This window comes from Castor canadensis, chromosome 6 (genome assembly GCF_047511655.1).
Source record: "Castor canadensis chromosome 6, mCasCan1.hap1v2, whole genome shotgun sequence".
In the NCBI taxonomy this organism is placed as follows: domain Eukaryota; kingdom Metazoa; phylum Chordata; class Mammalia; order Rodentia; family Castoridae; genus Castor; species Castor canadensis.
The window spans coordinates 12,567,435-12,588,647 of NC_133391.1; the positions used below are offsets into that span (position 1 = coordinate 12,567,435).

Below are 21,213 nucleotides of genomic sequence, written 5' to 3' on the forward strand. Positions count from 1 at the left end.
GAGTAGCAGATGATTGCGGTCAATTTACTGAAAGGACAAGAACAGCAGAAATATTCTCCATCTGGACCCCACAGTAAGCTCACATGGACTGAGTGGGTGTTGGATGGACTGCTCAAGTCACAAGTTAAAACTGAAAACTAATTGTTTTCTTACAATTTATTTATTTTTTATTGTCTTCTGCATTTATGCAGATTATAGACACAGATTAATTTTATATGGAATAGGTTTCTCTCTTACTGCTTAAATAAATCTCTTCTTTTTGGCAGTACTGGAATTTGAACTCAGGGCTTCACATTTGCTAGGCAGGCACTCTACCACTTGGGCCGTGCCTCCAGCCCTTTTTGCTCTGGTGATTTTGGAGATAGGATCTTACAGTTTGCCCAGGCTGGCCTGGACTTCGATCCTCCTATTTTATGCTTCCTGCTGAATTGATGATGACAGGCGTGTGCCACCATGCCCAGATTTTTACTGTTGAGATGGGGTCTTGTGACCTTTTTGGCACAGGCTGGCCTAGAACTGTGATCCTCCTGGTCCCAATCAAATAGCTACAATGACGGGTGCACCACCATTTCTAGCTAATGGTTGAGATGGGGTCCTGTGAACTTCCTGTGTGAGCTGGACTCAAACCGAGATCCTCCGGATCGCAGCCTCCCAAGTGGTTAGGATTACAGCAGTGAGCCACCAGCACTTGGCTTTTAAAGTGTAATCTCAAACTTGTGATCTTCTTCACCTTCAATTGTGTGCCGCTATGACTGGCTTATTCATTTATTTATTATCCTTATACCATAAAATTTGCCCTCTTGAAGTGTACAATTTGTTGGTTTGGGGTATATTCACAGGGTTGTACAATAACCATCACTACTTCTAAAACATCTTAATCACCACCCCAAAGAAACCGTGGCCCATTACCAGTGACTTCCCTACTGTCTGCTTTCTCCAGACCTTGGAAACTATTAATCACTTCCTGTTTCTATGGAACTTTTTCTTTCTTCTTTTTTTTTGGTGGCACTGGGGTTTGAACTCGGGGCCTCACACTTGCTGGGCAGGTGCTCTTACAGTCTGAATCACTCTGCCAGCCCTCTATGGACTTCTGAACCTTTCACATAAATGAATCACATGACATGTGGCTTCTACAGTGGCCACATACAGTGGCCTTTTCACTTACATAACATTTTCAAAGTTCATCCACACTGCAGCTCATGTCACCACTTCATTCCTTTTTTGTGGCAGTGTAATATTTCACTGCATGGCTAGACTATATTTTGTTTACCTATTCATCAGCTGATGGACATTTGGATTGTTTCTACCTTTTGGCTGGGCATTAGGTTTTCAGTTCTCTTGGGAATTAACATGTAATTTGGCATACACTAAAGCTTGCTGAGTTATACAGGGACTGTCAAAACTTTTTCTTCTTGGTGTAGTGGGATTTGAACTCAGGGCCTTGGGCTTGCTAGGCAGGCCTGTATGTTGAGGATGTTTCTATGTTTTTCTCTAGTAGTTTCAAAGCTTTAGGACTCATCTTAGTCTTTGATCCTTTTGCAGTTGATTTTTGTATGGGGTGAGAGATAGGGATGGAGTTTCAGTCTTCTACATGTGGATATCCAGTTTTCCCAGCACCACTTGTTACAGAGGCTGGCTTTTTTGCAATGCGTGTTTTTGGTGGCTTTGTCAAGAATCAGGTATCAATTCCTACTTGCACTTCTCTCTGGGTCTTCTATTCCACTGGTCTTGGTGTCTGTTTGTGTGCCGATGCCATGCTGTTTTTGTTACCATGGCTCTGTAGTAACTTAGTCACTGTGATACCTCCAGTGTTGCTCTTCTTTTCTTTGCTCAGGATTGCTTCGGTTATTTGGGTCTTTTGTGCTTCCATGTGAATTTCAGGATTGTTTTTTCTATTTCTGTGAAGAATGTGGATGGAATTTTCCTGAGGAGTACATTGAATCCTCAAGGGGTTTGGGCAGCGTGCCATCTTAACAACATTTTGCTGAATCATGAATGAGAGATCTTTCTAGCATCTTCTGTCTTTCCTTCCTTCCTTTCTTCCTTCCTTCGTCTCCCTTCCTCCCTCTCTCCTTTCCTTTCTTCTCCTTCCTTCCTTCCCTCCTTCCTTCCTTCACTCCCCCTTCCTTTCTTCCTTCCTTTTCCTTCCCTTTCTTTTTTTCCTACTTTCTTTGCTTCTTTCCCTCCCTCCTCTCCCCCCTTCTCCTGCTTTCTTTTTGTGTTCATTTACTCATAACATATTTTTTCATGTTTTTACTTTAAGACTGTGTTTGTCTTTGCCAGTGAGGTGTGTTTCTTGTAGTTAGGTCATTTTTTTTGTTTAAATTCAATCTGTAAGCCAGTGTCTTAATTCAAGAATTGAGACCATTAATATTTAGAGTTATCATTAAAAGGTATATACTAATTCCTGTCATTTTGTTGTTTGTGTAATGATGTTTGATGCTATCCTAATCCTCATTTGCTTGTCTGCTCTTCTAGTGAGATTATTCTTTCCAGTATTCTCATGTTTGTGTTTATCTTCCACTTCTTTACGTACAATCCCGTTGGGTATTGTGTAGAGATCAGCACTGGAGAAGCAGTGCTGATTCAGTGCTCATGAATTCTTTGTGTTTGTGATTATTATGGAAGGTTTTTATTTTTCTTTCAATTATGAAGCTTTTTTTTTTTTTTTTTTTTTTTTTTGTGGCAGTACTGGGCTTTGAACTCCACTACCCAGGGCCTCAAGCTTGCCAGGCAGGTGCTCTACCACTTGAGCCACTCCTTCAATTCTGGAGCACTGCTTTGCTGGATACAGTAATATAGGATGGAAGTTATTTTCCTTTCAGGGCTTGCAGTACACGATTCCATCCCCTCCTGGCTTTTATTGTTTTGGTGGTTCTGGAGTTTGAACTCAGGGCCTCAAGCTTGCTGTACAAGTGCTCTACCACTTGAGCCACACCTCAGCCTGTACTCCAGGCTTTTAGTTTCTGTTGGGAAATCTACTATTTTTCTAATGGGTTTGCCTTCTCTCTTGCAGCTTTCAGTATTCTTTCCTTTTTCTGTATACCTAATGTTTTAACTAAAATATGAAGTGGGAGGTTCTTTCCTAGGCTCATCTGTTTAGTGTTCTTAAAGCCTCCTGTACCTGCATGACCATCTCTTTCTCAAGAGTTGGGATATTTTATGCTATTATTTTATTGAATATGCTTTCTTTGCCATTAGCTTGTATCTTTTCTTCTATGCCCATGATTCACAGTTTTTTTTTTTTCCAGTAGTGGGGTTTGAACTCAGGGCCTACACCTTCAGCCACTCCACCAGCCCTTTTTTGTGAAGGGTTTTTTCAAGATAGGGTCTCATGAACTATTTTCTTGGGCTGGCTTCATACCACAAACCTCCTGATCTCAGCCTCCTGAATAGTTACATTTATAGGCTTGAACCACAGGCACCTGACATGGTTTGGTTTTTTAATGGTGTCTCAGAGGTCTTGTATGTTCTGTGTGTACTTTCTTATTTTTATGTAACCCCAGCTGTGGGGTTCCAAGTCTGATAAGGTACTTGGTTCTCAATATTTGACTAGACTAGGACATTCCTCTTTTTCTTTTTTGTTTTTCTTTTGGTGGGACTGGGGTTTGAGCTCAGTGCTTCACACTTTCAAAGCAGGTGCTCTACCACTTAAGCCACACCTGCAGTCCATTTTGCTGTTTTTTTTTTTTGGGAGATGGGGTCTCATGAACTGTTTCCCTGGGCTGGCCTCAAACCTCAATCCTCCCCATCTCAGCCTCCTGAGTTAGGATTCTAGGTGTGAGCCACTGCACCCATCTCATCAGTCACTCCTATCATCATTCTTTGGAGCTCTTTGGGATCTTATCTGCTTTACTATCCTCAGAATCTGCTGCAGTCATTGGTTTTGGAGGAGTCATGTTACCTTGTCGTTTCATATTTCTTGTGTTTCCACACTGGGATTTGTGCATCTGGGGTCAAGTAGCTGGAGTTTTTAATCTCCTGTATCTTTCAGTTGAAATACTCTCAATGTTCAGGCAGGGATGGGTGGTGGCAGGGTGGAGGTGCAGTTTCTCATTACTGAAGTGGGAATGTAGCCAGATAGTCCTAGTGTGATCCAGGCACCAGGCCCAATCTCCAGCACCACTCAGAAAAGAGAAGTCTAGGTGTAGAAACAACCACAACTGATAGACACATGCGCGATGGAGGTACAGAAAATACCTGATTAAAACCATCACTGCCATAACTCCCAACAGCCTTAGAGGAAAAAAGAAGCAAAGATACTACTTTGTAAGATAAGACGATACTGGCTAATAGGGGTAGTAGGGATGAAAAGAAAATAGGAGGAGGAATACTACTTGTGAATAGTAAAAGCGAAATAAAAAAAATGGAAGAACAGGAAGGAAAAATAGAAGGGGGGGAAGGTGAAAGAAGGGAATAAAGATGATCCAGCTGGTGGAGTACCTCAAGTGGTAGGTTAGCAAGCATAAGGCCCTGAGTTCAAACCCCAGCATCCCAGCACAAAAAATATAGAAATGCAGTTCTCTTTCAACTTAAAATGTCCTCATATTGACAAATACACATATTAGTTGCTTTCAAAACTATTACACTTTGTTGAGTGTTAATAAATTGCATTTTTTCCTTGGCTATTCACAAAAAAAGGATGATCCAGCTAGCATTACGTGAGAAAGAGAAAATAATAACAATAATATCCATCAGACCACCGACTAAAACTATGACAATAATTAGAGAAGGGGGAACAGAGGAATGAGAAAAGATAAACAGAGAGAAATCTAACTGAAGAGAGAAAAAGAGTAAAAATAGGACTGGTGGAGTGGCTGAAGTGGTAGAGTGTCTGCCTTACAAGTGTGAAGCCCTGAGTTCAAACCCCAGAACCACCAATAAATAAATAAGGACAGAGAAATGAGGAGGAAGAAAAGAGGATTGAAAATTAAAAATCAAAACCTGGTGTGGCTGGCTTATATCTGTAGTCCTAGTACTTGGGAGGAGAGGCAGGGAGGCCAGAAACCCCAGACCAGCCTGGGCCCTATGGGGAGAGACTGTCTCCAAAACAGAATGAAAGACAACAAGACCAAAAACAAAAAAGCAGAGCAGGATGAGACAGGCTAAAGTTATTAGGAGTATAAACGCAAAGAAGGCTGGTGGAGGGGCTCAGTAGTAGAGCACCTGCCTAACAAGTATGAAGCCCTGAGTTCAAATCCCAGTACCACAGTAAATAAATGAGTTAAAAACAAATTGCATAAAAATAGAGTGAAAATATTTATATATGAATATTTAAACCAATCACATTAGTTTTAGAAGTCTCTATAGACTGGGCTCTAGTGGCTCACACCTGTAATTCTAGCTCCTTGGGAGGCTGAAATCAGGAGGGTTGAGGTTCGAGGCCAGCTCAGGCAAATACTTTGTGAGACTCTATCTCCAAAATAACCAGAGCAAAATAGACTGGAGGTGTGCCTTGCAAAGCCCTGAGTTCAATTCCCAATCCCCCCACCCCACAAAAAATGTTTTTAAATAAAAAGGTTCCCAGTCCTCTAAAGATGCCACCGTGGGCTGCAGTGCAACTATGGATCTGTGCCAACTTGTTTTTCTACCCAGTGAGGGTGTGTAACCTGGTTTTCTGTTTGCCTTCTCGTTCACCTGACAACCAGAGGGGGTGCTTTCTCAGTAACCCTCCTCTGGGCTCTGTCCTTCAGGTCTCCACCTCTGGATCCCTGCCCAGATGGGAAGTGGCTTCTGTTTTCCTCTCTGAGTCAGTTTCCTCTGCAGCTAACTCAGCAATCCTGGCCAGCACTCAGTAAATGCCTGCCGGGTCCCCAGAGACCAGGCCATGCAGGGACTTGTGGTCCCGAAAGCTGCCATCCCAGGATTTTCATGCAGTGGCCCTGAGCAACTGCCCTGTGCCCGTGCACTTGGTGGCCACCATGACCCCCGGCTGGCTGGGCTGTGGTGGGAGGAGGATTGGTACTGACTGTGTCTCTGAGTCTCTTTCATGTCTGTTCCTTCTCTCTGCCACACTGTCCCTGCTGGACCTCTTGCTCAGTCCTTCAGTCTTCCTGTTCCAGTCTCAATATCCTCTCCCCTTTTGATTAGATAAAATTCGATCTGTTTACTACTGAAATCACAGTGTGTGTTGTCTGTGACTTTTGATTGTTTTTTGTCGCCACAGTTCCCGCCCTCTGCAGTTGTGTGTCCTGTGCTCTTGGTCCCCTGGAGAGGACTTTCTCTCCCTCTGTTCTGCCTGCCAATGCCACCTTTCTTCAAGAAAAAAATTGGTTCTATCTGAACAGTACTGAAAGCTCAGGGTCTTCTATTGTCACAACCTTGATGGGGACCTTCTTCTTAGGTGGCTTCCTGGAAGATGCTGGCAAAGTGTGGGTGCCATTACTCCATCTTCTTAGACTCTCCAGTTTTTGAGACAGGGTCTTGCTGTAGCCCAGGCTGGCCTCAAACTCAGTATCTTCCTGCCTCAGCCTCCTGAGATTATAGGAATGCACCACTGCACCCGGATTATAGGATGTTTTTGGTTCTTCCTGCAAACTCTTTACTTTTTGTATGACTATCCACATTTTCTGTTTTATCTTTAGTCAGTTTCAGACGTGTGCGCATTTCATTAGGTTTGCTGCATTCACTGGCATACAATTATTCATAGTAGGTGTGGTAGGTAGCTCAGTGGCCCCCAAACATGTCCCAAACCTGTGGCTGTCTTGTGTATGATGGGGAAATTAGGGCTGCTAATCATCTGACATCCAGAAGAGATGATTCTGCATTATGTGACCGAGCGTGGTGTCACCAAGGCGTCATGTAAACAAGGAAGGCCGGGGCAGAAGACAGGAGACGAGAGGTCAATGTGCGTTGTCCATGTTTTGCCCTTGGACTTCTGTCTACTTTTCCCTCCCACAAGTCATGCCTTGACGACACGATGGCGCTCTGTGGAGCCCAGGTGACTTTACTGAGAGCTCCCCAAGGGCCAGTCAGATGTGCTGTCTTTATGGATTTAAAATTTGCCCAGTATTTTAAAGACTACAAGAAGCTATCGGTGCTTGCTATCAGTGTGAGCATTTAATCTCGATGGTTACAAAAGCACTCAGTGCTGTGGCACCTGGGACAGTCAAACCTTAGTACCCTGTGGTATTGAGAAGTAAGTTTCCAGTGTAACGAAGAAGGTAGCCCGTGTAGTTTTGTCATGACAAAGCCATGCCAGAGAAAGACAGCAAACTACACATTTAAACTCCACATTTTTCTTTCTTTTTTTTTTTTTGTTCCAGTACTGGAGATTGGCCTTGCATTAGCTCCAGTCCTTTTGCTTTTGGATTTTTTTTTTTCAGATAGGGTTTCATGCTTCTGCCCAGGCCAGACTTGGACAGAGATCTTCCTACCTCCACCTCCTGAGAAGCTGGGATTATAGCTGTGCACCACCATACGTGCCTTCTAATTTTTTTTAAAAGATCATTTTATTAATCCCAACTCCTCACACACATGATTTTATTTATTTATTTATTTATGGAAGTGCTGGGGGTGAAACCCAGGAACTCAAGCATGGTAGGCAAATGCTGTACCACTGCCCCAGTTCCCTACATGTTTTTCTTAGAGTAACAATTCTCTCTGAAAATTTGAAATGGCATGATCACAGGTCCATCCACTTCAACATTTACTTGTTTAGCTGCTGCCTTGGGAGCAGAATCTGTAAGAACCCTGTTCATTTTGATCATTACCAAGGTCACTTAACTTCATATGTAAGATTCTTGGGAATCAAGACATGGTTTAATCACAAGAACTTCTTCAAACGAACAGTAAGCTTTGTTGTTTCCTATTTTTGGTTTTTGGTTTTGGTTTTTCTGAGACTGGTCTTGTTCTGTAGCCCAGGCTGGCCTGGAACTCGTGATCTTTCTTCCTTAGCCTCCCGAGTGCTGGGATTACAGGTGAGCTCTGCCATGCCTGGCTCCCAACAGTATTTTACAACCAAAAGTTACAGATTCTTGATGAAGGACACCCCAGCTCAACAAGCACAAGTGAACACCCAGTGTGTATACAGTCCTGGGCTCAGGGCTGGAGGAGGATGCTGTGCCTTCCTGGGCTCACCACATGTGAGAAAACTCTCAAACAGGGGCATGAACAGGACCCAGCAGACCGCAGATGAGCAGTCTGTAGGAAGGGAGATGCCCACAGGGCACAGAGGGAGGGTGGGATCTCACTAGAAGTCACAGAGAGAGAAGGGAGGATGCCAGGAATGAGTTATACAAAAGCCCAGTGAAGGAGGATTTGGGCAAATCATGGACCAACCATAGTGTCCAAAGAATGGAGGAAGGGTGATTGTGGAGGGAAGAGCAGATGGAAGACAGGAGGCTGGAAGGAGGGGCAGGAATGCTACTGTATAATTGGAACTCTGTATTGGAACTCTCTGTAGGTGATAAAGAGCCATAGACAGACAAGGTGTGGTGGCACACACTTGTAATCCCAGCCCTTGGGAGGCTGAGATAGGAGGATTATGAGTTCAAGGCCAGATTAGGCTACACAGTGAGATCCTATCTCTTAAAAACAAAACACAAATAAAAGAGCCATACTCGCACAAAAAAGAGTATGTGAACGGGAGAGGTGCTACTTAATGCTGTAGGAAAGTGTTAAAGCTAAGATTCTTTTTTATTTATTTATTTTTGGTGACACTGGGTTTTGAACTCAGGGACTCACACTCACTAGCAGGCATTCTATCACTTGAGCCATTCCGCCAGCCCTTTTTTGTGATGGATTTTTTCTTGATAGGGTCTCTCAAATTATTTGCCCAGGCTGGCTTTGAACCACTGTTCTTCTGATATCTGCCTCCTGAGTAGCTGGGATTACAGGCGTGAGCCACCGGCACCCAGCTAAAACTAAGATTCTTGTAGCATACATTTCAAATTTGATAATCACATCAGAGGGATTCAAGGAAGAAGAATGCCATCACTGTCCAACATAACACCTTGGGAATGAGGCCAGCAGGAGTCTGGGTCTTTGTGTGGAGGACCCAGCCACACAGCTGCACAGGTCACCAGCCTGTACTATCTCTCTGAAGTGCATTTGGAATTAATCGTCTCCTGCTCTCACTTATTTTCTTGGGGGGCTGGGGATGGAACCTGGGGCCTCATGCATGGGCAAGAGCTCTACCACTGAGCCATATCCCAGCCCTTGAGTTCCCATCTGAGGCAGAGGACAAGCATTTGCATTTCTTACCTCTCATCTCTGTAATACTGTCCCAGAAAGAGGGAGGGCAGACTGGTTAGGAGAGGATGAAGTGAGAAGTATTGGGGAACATAGAAAACAAGAATATTTAATGAGCTGGGCGCTGGTGCTCACATCTGTAATCCTAGCTACTCAGGAGGCAGAGATCAGGAGGATAAAGGTTCGAAGCCAGCCCAGGCAAATAGTTCCTGAGATCCTAGCTCAAAAAAACCCATTCCAAAAAAGGACTGGTGGAATGGCTCAAGGTGTAGGCCCTGAGTTCACATCCCAGTATCAAAAAAAAAAAAAAAAAAGAATATATAGTGAACAAATTCAAGTACTGAAATGGCAGTACGGTTCTTTGTAATCAACACACCTGGCTCTTGGCTGTCTTGGCCTGTTTTTCACATGGGTGGTAATCACCATTTTCAATCACAAATAACGAACAACGACTGCAGAAGAACATTCATCTAAGGCTCTAAGGCAGCATTACCTTGCACATTATAGACACAGTAATTAGGGTCTTCTGACTCTTCCTTCACTGACACAGCTGGTGCCTTCGGTGAAATGCCTGTGAGGGCAACGGAAATCATACAATCAGGTGTCCTGCCAAACGCACCAAACGCAACCAGCAAATAAGCTTCCGGTTCTATGACCACCACAGCTTCGGGTTCTATGGTGACCATAGCTTCCGGTTCCAGGGTGACTATGAGGTCCAGTTCTATGAAGAACACAGCAAAGTTATAATTAGCAGGAGGCCGTATAGGTCTCAGTGCGAATGCATTGGCCTTACTGATATTAAGCTATAAATAACATAAGTACTTCATATACATGTTATTTAATTACATCTATAAATGAATATTTACAAGTCCATGTATAGGCACATATAAAGTAATATGAATGACATCAATATAAAATACAAACTCAGTATGAAAGGAAAGGAGGAAAGAAGGTGAAAGGAAGGAGTGGGGGGTGAATTTGGTTTCCAGTTCTGGCCCCAGTTTGGAGGAACAACCCTTTCAAGATCTTTGAATAATGGGGCCAGGGGTGTAGCTCAGTGGTACAGCACTTGCCTAACATGTGCAAGGCTCTGTGTTTTATCCCAGCCCCACAAAAAAGAAAAAAAAGATCATTGAATAGATGTATGCAGTTACATGAAATGCTGTAAGTATTCTTTTGTAATAGAATTCGAATTGGCAGGTATAATCTTTTTTTTTTTTTTTGGTGGGACTGGGATTTGAACTCAGGGCTTCACGCTTGCAAAGCAGGTGCTCTGTTGCTTGGTCCACACCTCCAGTCCACTTTGCCCTCGTTATTTTGGAGATAGGGATCTCTCAAACTATTTGCCCTGGCTGACCTCAAACCTAGATCCTCCTGTTCTCAGTCTCTCAGGTAGCTAGGATTGCAGGTGTGAACCACTGGTGCCCCTCAAAAGATATAATCTTAACATATTCACTATGGTGAAATGGATTTCCAACCTGGGGAGTGGGCTGGGGATGTAGCTCAGTGATAGAGCACTTGCCTAGAATGCATTCAAGGCCATGGTGTAGCCCCCAGCAACACAAAAAGCAAAACAAACAAAAAAACCCCGGATAAACTGCATCAGTGAAACCAAAAGCCTTTATCAAGGAAAGGTGTGACTGATAGCAAAAATTAGCCTTAGACTTCTCCCATCCTGAATGTTGCCTCTTTGCAAAGTGGCTCTCCCCTTTTCTGCTGTGCCCTCTAAGGTCGGGACTGGTTATATGACTTGCTGTGGATGATGGATGTTATCGGGATACAAGCAGAGGCTGGACAAGTGCCTTTAGATTTTATGAGGAACATTCTTCAATAAAACTTAAGGAACTACTTATGCTGCAGGAAAATTCAAAGTTACCATTTTTGAGCAAACATTTCAAATTTGATAATCACGCTGGGCGCCAGTGGCTCATGCCTGTAATCCTAGCTACTCAGGAAGCAGAGATCAGGAGGATCGCAGTTTGAGTCCAGCCCAGGCAAACAGTTCCTTGAGATCCTATCTTGAAAAAACCATCACAAAAAAGGGCTGGTGGAGTGGTTCAAATGGTAGAGCACCTGCCTAACAAGCATGAATCCGAGTTCAAAACACGGTGCCACCAAAAAAGTTTTTCTGGGTGTGGTGATGCACGCCTGTAATCCCAGCACTTGGGAGGCAGAGGCAGGAGGATCTCAAGTTTGAGGCTAGCCTGGGTTACTTATCAAGACACTGTCACATAAAAAATTAGTAATGTGCATGTATTCTCTTGTTAATATCTTTTGTTATTGATGCCTAAGCCATGAATTTAGCGATGGAAAACAGAGATATATTTCCAAATATACAAACTTGTCTGAATTATTTTTTATTTAAAATGTGTATTAGGTTTGTAATATTTTATAATACATTGTTAATGAAAAGTACATGTTCCAAGTTAATTAGAAACTAACAATTTTACTAACAGAAGCAACTGATAAACATGTTCTCTAGCTGTGCTGTCATGAAAAAAAAATCCTTTGTATTTAATCCAAGCAATCAAAACCAGATTTGACAGTTGTAAAATATGCCTGAGGGCTGGTGGAGTGGTAGAGTGCCTCCCTAGCAAGAAAGAGGCCCAGAATTCAAACCCCAGAACCACACACACAAAAAAGAGAAAAAAAAATAATAATGTGCCTGAAAGCTTTTAGGCTTTCTTCAAAATATGACAGAGAGAGGAGGAAAGGAGGTAGAAAGAGAAAGAGGAAGAAGAAAGGAGAAGAAAGAAGAAGAAGAGGAAAGAAAGGAAGGAGAAGAAAGGAGGAAGAGGAGGAGAAAGAAGGAAAGAGGAGGAGGACAGAAGAAAGGAAGATGAAAAGAAGGGAAGAAAGGGAAGAGAAGGAAAGAAGGAAGAAGGAAATTCAAAATTCATCATCTGATTTACTCGTTCTGTGTAGCCAGTCCAACACAAATATCCCAAGAAATATGATCTAAATAGCTAGCCAGCACTTGGAACCACTCAGGCAGCTGGAATCAATTCCTATTGTGTCATGAAATGCCCATGTTCCCCCCACCACCACAAGGAACCACATCTCCAAAGGGAGGCCTGCACAAAAGGGGCCTCTTTCAAGGGGGGTGAGAACATCTCATGCAGCTGGGCAGGAAAGAGATGGAGGGGGGAGCTAGGGGTCCCTGACATGGCCCTGGGGACATATTCATAATTCCTCATTTCCACCCAAATGGGAATTCCCAATTTCTCTGAGGAGCCTCCACGGGAGACTGTGACCATCCAAGACCCAGGCTGAACATGTCTGAATTTTGAAAAGCTTCCAGGGCCAGAGTTGAAGGCTGGTCCTGTTACTAATAGATTAAGATTCGGCTGAATTCTGCTGAGTCACAATGCTTGGCTCGGTTCTTTCCATTAACTTGGGTCTCCTCCAGTACCACTGCTATAGTTGCCATCTTGAATATTCCCCAAAGGCCTATGTGTTAAAGGCTTGGTCCCCAAGTTGTCACTCTTGGGAGGTGGTGGTACCACTGAGAGGTGAGTCTTGGTGGGAGGTCTTTAGGTCATTGGGAGTGTGACCTGGAAGAGAACTGTGGGATGGCAGCCTCTTCCTGCTTTTGCTTCCTGGCCATGAATGGAGCAGTTGTGCTGTACCACACACTCCCACCATATTGTGCTGTCTTGCCACAGGCCCAAAACACTGGGGCCAACTGATCCTGGACCGGAACCACCAGAACTGTGAGCCAAAGCAACCCTTATCTCTTCTAAGCAGATTATCTCAGGTGTTCTGCAAGGTGAGAAAAGGCTGACTAACTGCCTTCAGAGGACAAGGGCTACTGTTTTTAGTCATGTAGAAATGGCACTTCCACTGAGCATGGTGGGTGTGAGGATGGGAGGAACACAAATGCCCCAGCTAGGGTGAAAGGACTCTTGAGTATAACAGAGGAAGAGTGGCCACAGCACAGAGGAGTCCTCCCCAGGACTTGCGGCCTGCTGAACGTGAATGATCCTGGCCTGCCAAAGACTCTGAGCTCCATTCTACTTACTGAAGTTTCCTTTTTCCCTTTTACTCAGTTTTGTTTTCCTTTTGGATTACCTTGGGTTGAATTTTAACTTTACATTTTGAACTGGTTGGTGTTTTTTAAATTTTTCTTTTGGTGGTACTGAGGTTTGAATTGAGGACCTCATGCTTGCTATGCAGGCACTCTACCAGTTGAGTCACTCTACCAGTGCTGTTTTATGTTGGGCATTTTCAAGGTAGGCTTTCACCAACTATTTGCCTAGGCTGGCCTTGAACCATGATCCTCCCAATCTTAGTCTCCAAAGTAGCTAGGATACAAGCATGAGTCACTGGGGCCTAGCACTGAACAGTATCTTAATAGCTAGTATTTGCTGAACTAGAAGACTCTTTTACTTAGGTATTTGAGTCAAATATGATTATAAGTGAACATCTCAACAATCCAAAAATCTGAAATGCTCCAAAATCTAAAACCTCCTGCATGCTGACGTGACACCCTAAGTGGAAAATTCCATGCCTGACCTCATGTGAGGATCACTTACAAAACACAGATGTGCTAAAAATATTGTATCCAGTCACCTTCAGGCTCTGTGGATAAGGCCTATATGAAACAAAAATGAATTTTGTGTTCAGACTTAGGGCCCTTCCCCCACAATCTCTCTTTATACATTTGTGCAAAAAATTCCCAATCCCAAGAAAATCCCAAATCTGTAACACTTCTGGTTCCAAGTCTTTCAGAGAAGGGATACTCAACTTGTACTCTGGAAATAAATCCCAGATGAAGTTAATACATGTTTCAGTTCTCATCTTTAAAAAGCAAAACAAAAGACAGCAGCCAAATGATAGCTTGCTAAATACTTGCTCCCGAGAGCATTGCTGTACCTACCAGACTCTTCCATGGGTTCACTTTTCACATTGATGGGGCCACAGCTGCAAGGAGAAGGGACCCTGGTCAAGACGGGCAGCATGAGGACTGACCACAGGCTCTCAATGTTGAATTCTCATGGCACCACATCCCCTCCCCGTCATCCAAATGTAAAGTTATCTCAACTTTAACACTGACGCACTGAGTAACTGGTTATAGAATTAAAGGTGTCAGTTGCATGAAGTCTTAGGATGTCCTGTGACCTTCTGCATTTTTGAAATAAGACCAGCATATAAACCTTCTTACTGAAGTTTGTGTTCTTTTTTTTTTATTATTATTATTTTCCCTTCATATTGTATTTTAAATATTGTAATAAAGCCTTCCCACTATGTAAAAGTCATTACTTGGTGTTTGGATATGTATTTATTATTTATCCTTCCCCCTTCCTTCCTTCCTTTTTTCCTTCTTTCTTCCCTCCCTTCCTCCTCTGTTTTCTTTTTCTTTTTTTGTGGTACTGGGGTTTGAACTCAGGGCCTCACACTTGCCAGGCGGGTGCTCTACCACTTAAGTCACACCCCCAGCCCTGTTTGCTTTAGCAAAAGGGCTGTCATGTGCTGCAAACTACAAGCCTCCTATTTACACTGCCATGACAGATATGTGTCCTCACAGCTTTTAATGGATGAGATGGGGGTCTCACCAACTTTTTTGCCTTGGATGGGCTCAAACAGCAATCTTCCCTATCTCTGCCTTTCGAGTAGCTAGAATTACAACTGTGAGCCACTGTGCTTGGTCCTTTTTGGTTTTTTGAGTCAGGGTCTTGTTATGTAGCCCAGGCAGGCCTGGAACATATGATACTTCTGTCTCAGCCTCCTGAGTGCTGGGATTACAGGTACGCACCACCATGCCTGACTTTATTCTTTATTATTCTTTACCTTTCATTTGGTGGTTGCCTTGATCTCTCAGCATCTGTTGTTGCCCCATGGTCACCTATGCAAGAAATAAAAAGGTACAACTCTCTGAGCACATTGAAATATGACCAAACATTCAGTCATATAAACTGAAAGGAAATACAGAGAAAACAGAGCTCCCAGCTGCAGTCATCATGGAATGAGGAGAGGAGACCGACTCTCAGCATCTCTGAGTCCTGAGGCCCTGAGTGGGACTCCTGATGAGGATGGGGAGCAGACAGGTCCAGAAATGGTCAAGGATCCCAGCCTTGTGGCTCACCTGCTGAGCGACCCAGAGTAAGTCTCTAGACCTCTCTGTGCCTCTGTTGCCTCATGAAAATGGTGAGGATTCATGAATAGTCAGCACTCCTTACCCAAGAGTTCTCAATCCACAGACTCAACCGAGCATGAGTCAGAATCCCATTCAGAAAGAGAATAAATGTATTGACCACATACAGACTTTTCCCCCTTCTCGTTATTCCTTAAACGATATGGTCTAACAACTGTATTTCTTTTTCGTGGTACTGAGATTTGAACTCAGAGCCTCAGGCTTGCTAGGCAGGTGCTGTACCACTTGAGCCACTCTGTCAGTCCTTTTATGTGATGGGTTTTTTCGAGATAGGGTCTTGAACTATTTGCCTGGGCTGGCTTCAAACTGTGATCCTACTGATCTCTGCATCCTAAGTAGCTGGGATTACAGGTGTGAGCCTCCAGCACCAGGCTAGTTTAGCGAGTATTTATGTAGCATTTATAATTTACCAGGTATTGTAAGTGATCTACAGGTGACTTAAAGTATACTGGAGGATGGGCAGAGGTTCTGTGCAAACACTACACCATTTTATATGCAGGATTTAGTATTCACATGCGGGGTTCTAGAACAACTATCCCACAGATACTGACAGATGACTGCACATGCAAAGTGATTAGAACAGTGTCTGTACCATGCAATTACTAAGGTGTCAGCTGCTACTGCTGTTATTCTTTAGCAGACATAAGTTTCCTGGGATGACAGTCACATGGCCACTTACCACCAAAGTCCCTCTTTTACTGTGAGTTAGAGGACTACAGGAACTCACAATTGTTCCAGAAACAGACTTTGTGCATGGTGGGAGCACACCTTGTCACCCTCTGTGCTCAGCCCTGGGAATTGTCTCCCCCTTCACTCCAGGCTGACGTGCCACTTTACCTATGTGGCCTCAGCACGCTGGTCTTTCATGAACAGCAACTGGCCAAGGATTGCAACTACATTCTGAAATAACGATGTGAGAAAATAAGAGGTGGCCTCTGAATGCTTCTGGTAAAGTTACTTTTGGTTGGTGTGTGTGGGGGTTCTCTTCAGTGTCACTCGTCAAAGAGTCAGACGGGTTCTGAGTTCCCACAAGCACTTGCCATATAGCTTTGTTCCTATGATGTGGGCCTCCCTAGGGGACCAACCTGTTGACAACCTGCTTAGCTTAAGGGCCAGTGTGCCAAGGAAGCCCTTCTCAGCAAGCCATTCAAGCTCCTTCCTTGGGGCTCTCTGTTAGACAGACCTGAGTCTCAGAAGCACAGGAACGAATCCAAGATTCCTGCCCAAACCTAACAATGCCTGGAGTATGCAGAGTTGGTACTCAAAGGCATCCGGTGACCTTCCCTAGCAGCCACATGCTTCTGGGGAAAGGACAAGGTGGATGTCACGGTCTTCTAAGGTTGGACACAGAAGCTCCCTGACATGGGGCTGGGACAAGGAGCAGTGTCCTGGATCTCCTGGCTGGTCAGTGTATTTTTCCATGAGTTGCAAATTCCCTGCAGACGTCTGTCCCAGCCCTGGAGGGTCACATGTTACCTCCCTTTTTTGGCGGAGGTTACCAGGGATTGAAAGGGCCTCCCACACCCCCAGCCCAGAAAGCCTCCCAATGAGGGAAAAAAATCAAGATGTGGGCCACAGTGAGCACATCCATTAAGAGAAGCAGATGGGCTCTGGGCACCACAAAGGATGAGACACTTTCACTTACCCAGAAGGCTCTCGGCATTTAGGAAAGGTCTGCAAGAAAACCAACACCATTACCCGACATGAACAGCAGAAGAAACAGTCACACCCATGTGCACAGGCAGCATTTTGGGTTCCTCTGGTTTGAACTCAGGGCACTGCGCTTGCTGGGCAGGTGCTGTGCCACTTGACCCATGCGCCCAGACCTTTTTGCTTTAGATATTTTTCAGATAGACTCTTGTGCTTTTGCTTGGAGAGGCCTTGGATCATGATCCTCCTATCTCCACTTCCTGAGTAGCTGGGATTACAGCAGTGTGCCAATACAACTGGCTCAAATTTTAAAATGTGACAAGGTGTGATTAATAAACTGATCTCAACTGAGCTGCCAGCCTGTCTTTAACTGGCCTTTAAGAGCATGTTACCTGTTTATGACAAATGAAATCCCTTCTTTGTTCTCCAAGATCCATGTCAGGGTTGCAAGGTCATAATTCTCAGGATGCTGGAAGGTCATACCTTCAGGAAGGCCCCGCACCCCCACGGCTGCCTGGTCTCTCAGCATCTTCTCATAGGGGATGGGGACCATCTCTGTCCTTCCCAAGGCTTTACCTAGAAGAGGAGGGAGAGGACTCTGACTCCTCCAGCCAGCTTCATTTAAGGTTGTAAACAAACATGGGTGGTGGCATTTAGCTTTGAACATACATTACAAGCACACAGTACCTTATTTCTCTCTACCCCAACATAGATTAAGACAATTCCCAACCAAACAGCCAAGAATTTCAAAGAAAATGTTTTTGAGGCAGAGCCCACTATTTAGCAGAGGCTGGCCTTGAACCTGCCATCCTCCTGCCTCTGCATCCAAGTGCTGGGATTACAGTATGCACCATCATGCTTGGCAACAAATTAAAAATGTATACAATCTTTTACCTTAAACTTTCACATAAGAAAGAAAATAATTGGCCTTTTTCTCCATTCTCTTGGAGCATGAACAATTTGAGATGCTAATATGAGCTGCTCTTGGTGGACAGCACCCCTTGCTTACCTAGAGAATGAAACCCCAACCCAGAGTGTAACCAGCCATCACTATGACACTACACAATTCAAGCCAACCTGCCTGTAGAGAAAGCTAGGTTGTCAACAGGCCTTCAAGTCATGACCTGGGCTGTGTCATACTCTGATGCTTGGTGGGCCCCATTTCTCATAGAGAAGTGTCACCTAGGGCCCCAAGTCACCCTTTGGAGGTCCCCAAAGTCAGATGCTCACAGGTACCTGCAGGTCTCAGAAATGCATGAAACTAGGTACAATAAGCAAAGCCCTAAGAGTCTAAGGTCCTATGTGCTGTGCTGCTGTGGATGGGAGACAGGGTCTCACACATGCCAGGCAAACACTCTACCACTGAGCTGCACCCTAACTCTCTAGCTTTTTAAAACCCTGTGCATGTATTTTTAAAAATGCTTGTCTTGGGCCAGATGTGGTGGTGCATGTCTAACCCCAGCTACTCAGGAGGCAGTGGTAAGAGGGTCATAGTTGAAGTCCTGTGGGGACAAAAGCTCGAGATCCTATCTGATAAGTAAACTGAAAAGCAAAAGGACTAGGGGCTCGGTTCAGGTAGTAGAGTGCTTACGTAGCAAGAAGTGGCCCTGTGTTCAAATAAAACAAAAACTTTTTTTTTTTTTTTTTTTTTTTAGAATTATGGGTTTTTTCCCTTTTTTATTATTTTATTTTATTCATATGTGCATACAATGTTTGGATCATTTCTCCCCTCAAAAAGCCTGTCTTAATGCATGTAGAAACTATGGAAAGGTGGAGACACAAGTGAGGTGAAGGGCCATCGAACCAGTGCTGACCACCTTTCACAACTGCTCTGGCCGTGGCATGGGGAAACTTAAGGTGGCTTGGGAGACTAAGTATGATGAAGGTAGAGGTTTGGACAGATCCTAAGTGACTGAGCTGTGTTCTGTAGGAACACTTAGTCGAGTACACAGCACTTGGTTGTTGCTTGAGGAGTGGGTTTGACAATATTTGCAACCTTCTAAGTAGTCACAGTGAGCCACCGTCTGCGCTCCTGTCTTGCTCCTTAGGGACTGTTTTGGGGACTTGCACTTAGTGTGGGTGTTACCGTAACAAAAGCAGAAATGGTCCTCCACTGCCTTCCTGAGTATTTCCATCTCTCCCGAGTGGATCTGCATCCCGTTAGCAGGACATGGAGGTTTCACCTCACTCAGCCCTTCCGCATCACCTGCAAACATGCCACGGGCAAAGGTAAGAATCCAAGCTTTCACGTCTCCCTTCCCCGTCTTTGTTCCTGGTATTGAAAGGAAAAAGGGAGAAAAAGGAAAAAATGTAAAAGAAGATATTTTAAGCATATATTAATGGTACAGAATAACGGATTTCATTATGACATTTTCATACAAAGATCTTGTCACTTAAGAAGGAAGAGCCACTTGGCGTGGTTCAAGTGGAAGAGCACCTGCCTGGCAAGTGTGAGGCCAAAACAAGCCTGGCAAATGCACAAGAAAAGAAAACCACAGGTCTATACTCTTGATGTCAATTGATGCATAAATCCTGCAAACAAAATTCAACACCACAGAAAGTATTATTCTCTGTTGTTGAGGGGACTTCCTTTTCAGATAGAAAGATGGTTAATATATAAAATCAGTCCATATAATCCACCGTACTAACAGAAGGACAAAAATCACATGATCATCTGACAAGACTGAACATCCTTTTGTGATTAAAAAAAAGCACTCGACAAATGAGAAATAGAAGGAAATGCACCACTGTAAAGGCCATTGGTGGAAAGCCCACAGCTATCTTGACTCAGTGGTGAGGCTGAAAGGTTTTCCTCTGAGATCAGGAACAAAGCAAAATAAGCAAAATGCCTACTTGCCTCACTTCTATTTAATGTAACTGGATATCCTAGCCATAGCAATCAGGTAAGAAAAAGAAATAAAAGGTATCCAAATTGAAAAGGAAGAAATAAATGATCTCTGTTCATACTTAACAAAATCTAATATGCAGAAAACTCTAAAGATTACACACACACACACACACACACACACACAAAACCTGTTAGAATAAAAAAAAAAAACAGCAAAGTGACAGGATCCTAAATCAACACACCAAACCCAGTTGCATTTCTGTACACTAACAATGAATGATCTCAAAAAGATACCACAATCATACTACCTCAGTTTTACCCACCAGCATTTTTGGACTTATGAAATGCAGGGGACAGAGTCGTGAACACCTACAGTATTGTGCAAAGTCTTTCTGCAAATCCTTCCTGGCCTCCATGAAGGCCCGTCCTCTCTCGGTCCCCACCACGAACACGTCTGCCTCGTACACCGCGATGCAGGCCACTTCGGCCTTGGATTTGGCCAGCTCCTTGCACTGAAATAGAAGTAACAAAATGACACATTCTGTAGCAGGGCGGGTCTACAGTTCACGTGGTCCACTGAAGGGTCTCCTTGCAGAAAGCAATACAGAATTAGGTTCAAGGAGTGATATTTATTTAGAATGAGAAAAATTACCAAGAAAAAATTATTACGGAAATACCATAAACATCAGGAAACCCAGAGAACATATTTTTATTGATGGCCTGACATGCCTCTCCAATATGTCTTTTTTCTGTATTTTTATTTTTAGAAGTGGTGGGAAAGGAATCCAGAATTCATACACAGACTCTTAAAACACTGATGAAGGCAGAGTATGGACGCTCTTGGGATCCTCTAGAAGGCATGCAGCTGTTTCAACACCTGGACTTCAGTCCCATAAAATCTGTTTCTAGAGTCAGGTGTGGTGGCACACACCTGTAGTCCCAGTACTTGAGGCTGTGTCTTTAGAGGCCACTCATTCCTTGGCTGGTGGCCCCTGCCAGGCAGTGGCATCACTCTGATCTCTGATTCCAATGTCACACCTCCTTGACTGATGGTTCATGAGTGCCACTCCTTCACTCAAAATCTCCAAATGGCCACTATTGTGAGTAGCACCAAGTGGGAAAAAAGCTCAATATGACTGAGCCACTAGGCACCTTTTTATTTCTTAATTAAATGATTTAAACACCTTCTGAGCCTCTTTTTGTTTTTTTTTTTTTGTGGTACCAGGGTTTGAACTCAGGGTCTCATACTTACTATGCAGGTATTCTACCACTTGAGCCATTCTGCCAGTGCTTTTTGTGGTGGGTTTTTTTGAGATAGGATCTCATGTACTCTTTGCCTGGGCTGGCTTCAAAACATGATCCTCCTGAT

General features: G+C 43.9%; 1 protein-coding gene across 5 annotated transcripts in view; it reads right to left on the reverse strand.

Moving 5' to 3' along the window:
* LOC109686981 (general transcription factor II-I repeat domain-containing protein 2B-like) overlaps positions 1-21,213 on the reverse strand; it is a 57,863-nt gene that overhangs the window by 11,994 nt on the left and 24,656 nt on the right. For 4 of the 5 annotated variants that reach the window (XM_074075758.1, XM_074075759.1, XM_074075761.1 and 1 more), the window contains 7 exons: positions 20,218-20,356; positions 19,083-19,202; positions 17,389-17,572; positions 16,992-17,020; positions 14,983-15,037; positions 14,072-14,115; positions 9,686-9,763 (listed from right to left, as the gene is read on the reverse strand). In XM_074075758.1, the coding sequence (XP_073931859.1) occupies positions 9,686-9,763; positions 14,072-14,115; positions 14,983-15,037; positions 16,992-17,020; positions 17,389-17,572; positions 19,083-19,202; positions 20,218-20,356 (649 nt within the window). The remainder of the gene's footprint in view (positions 1-9,685; positions 9,764-14,071; positions 14,116-14,982; positions 15,038-16,991; positions 17,021-17,388; positions 17,573-19,082; positions 19,203-20,217; positions 20,357-21,213) is intronic. The other variant, XM_074075760.1, reaches the window with a different exon arrangement.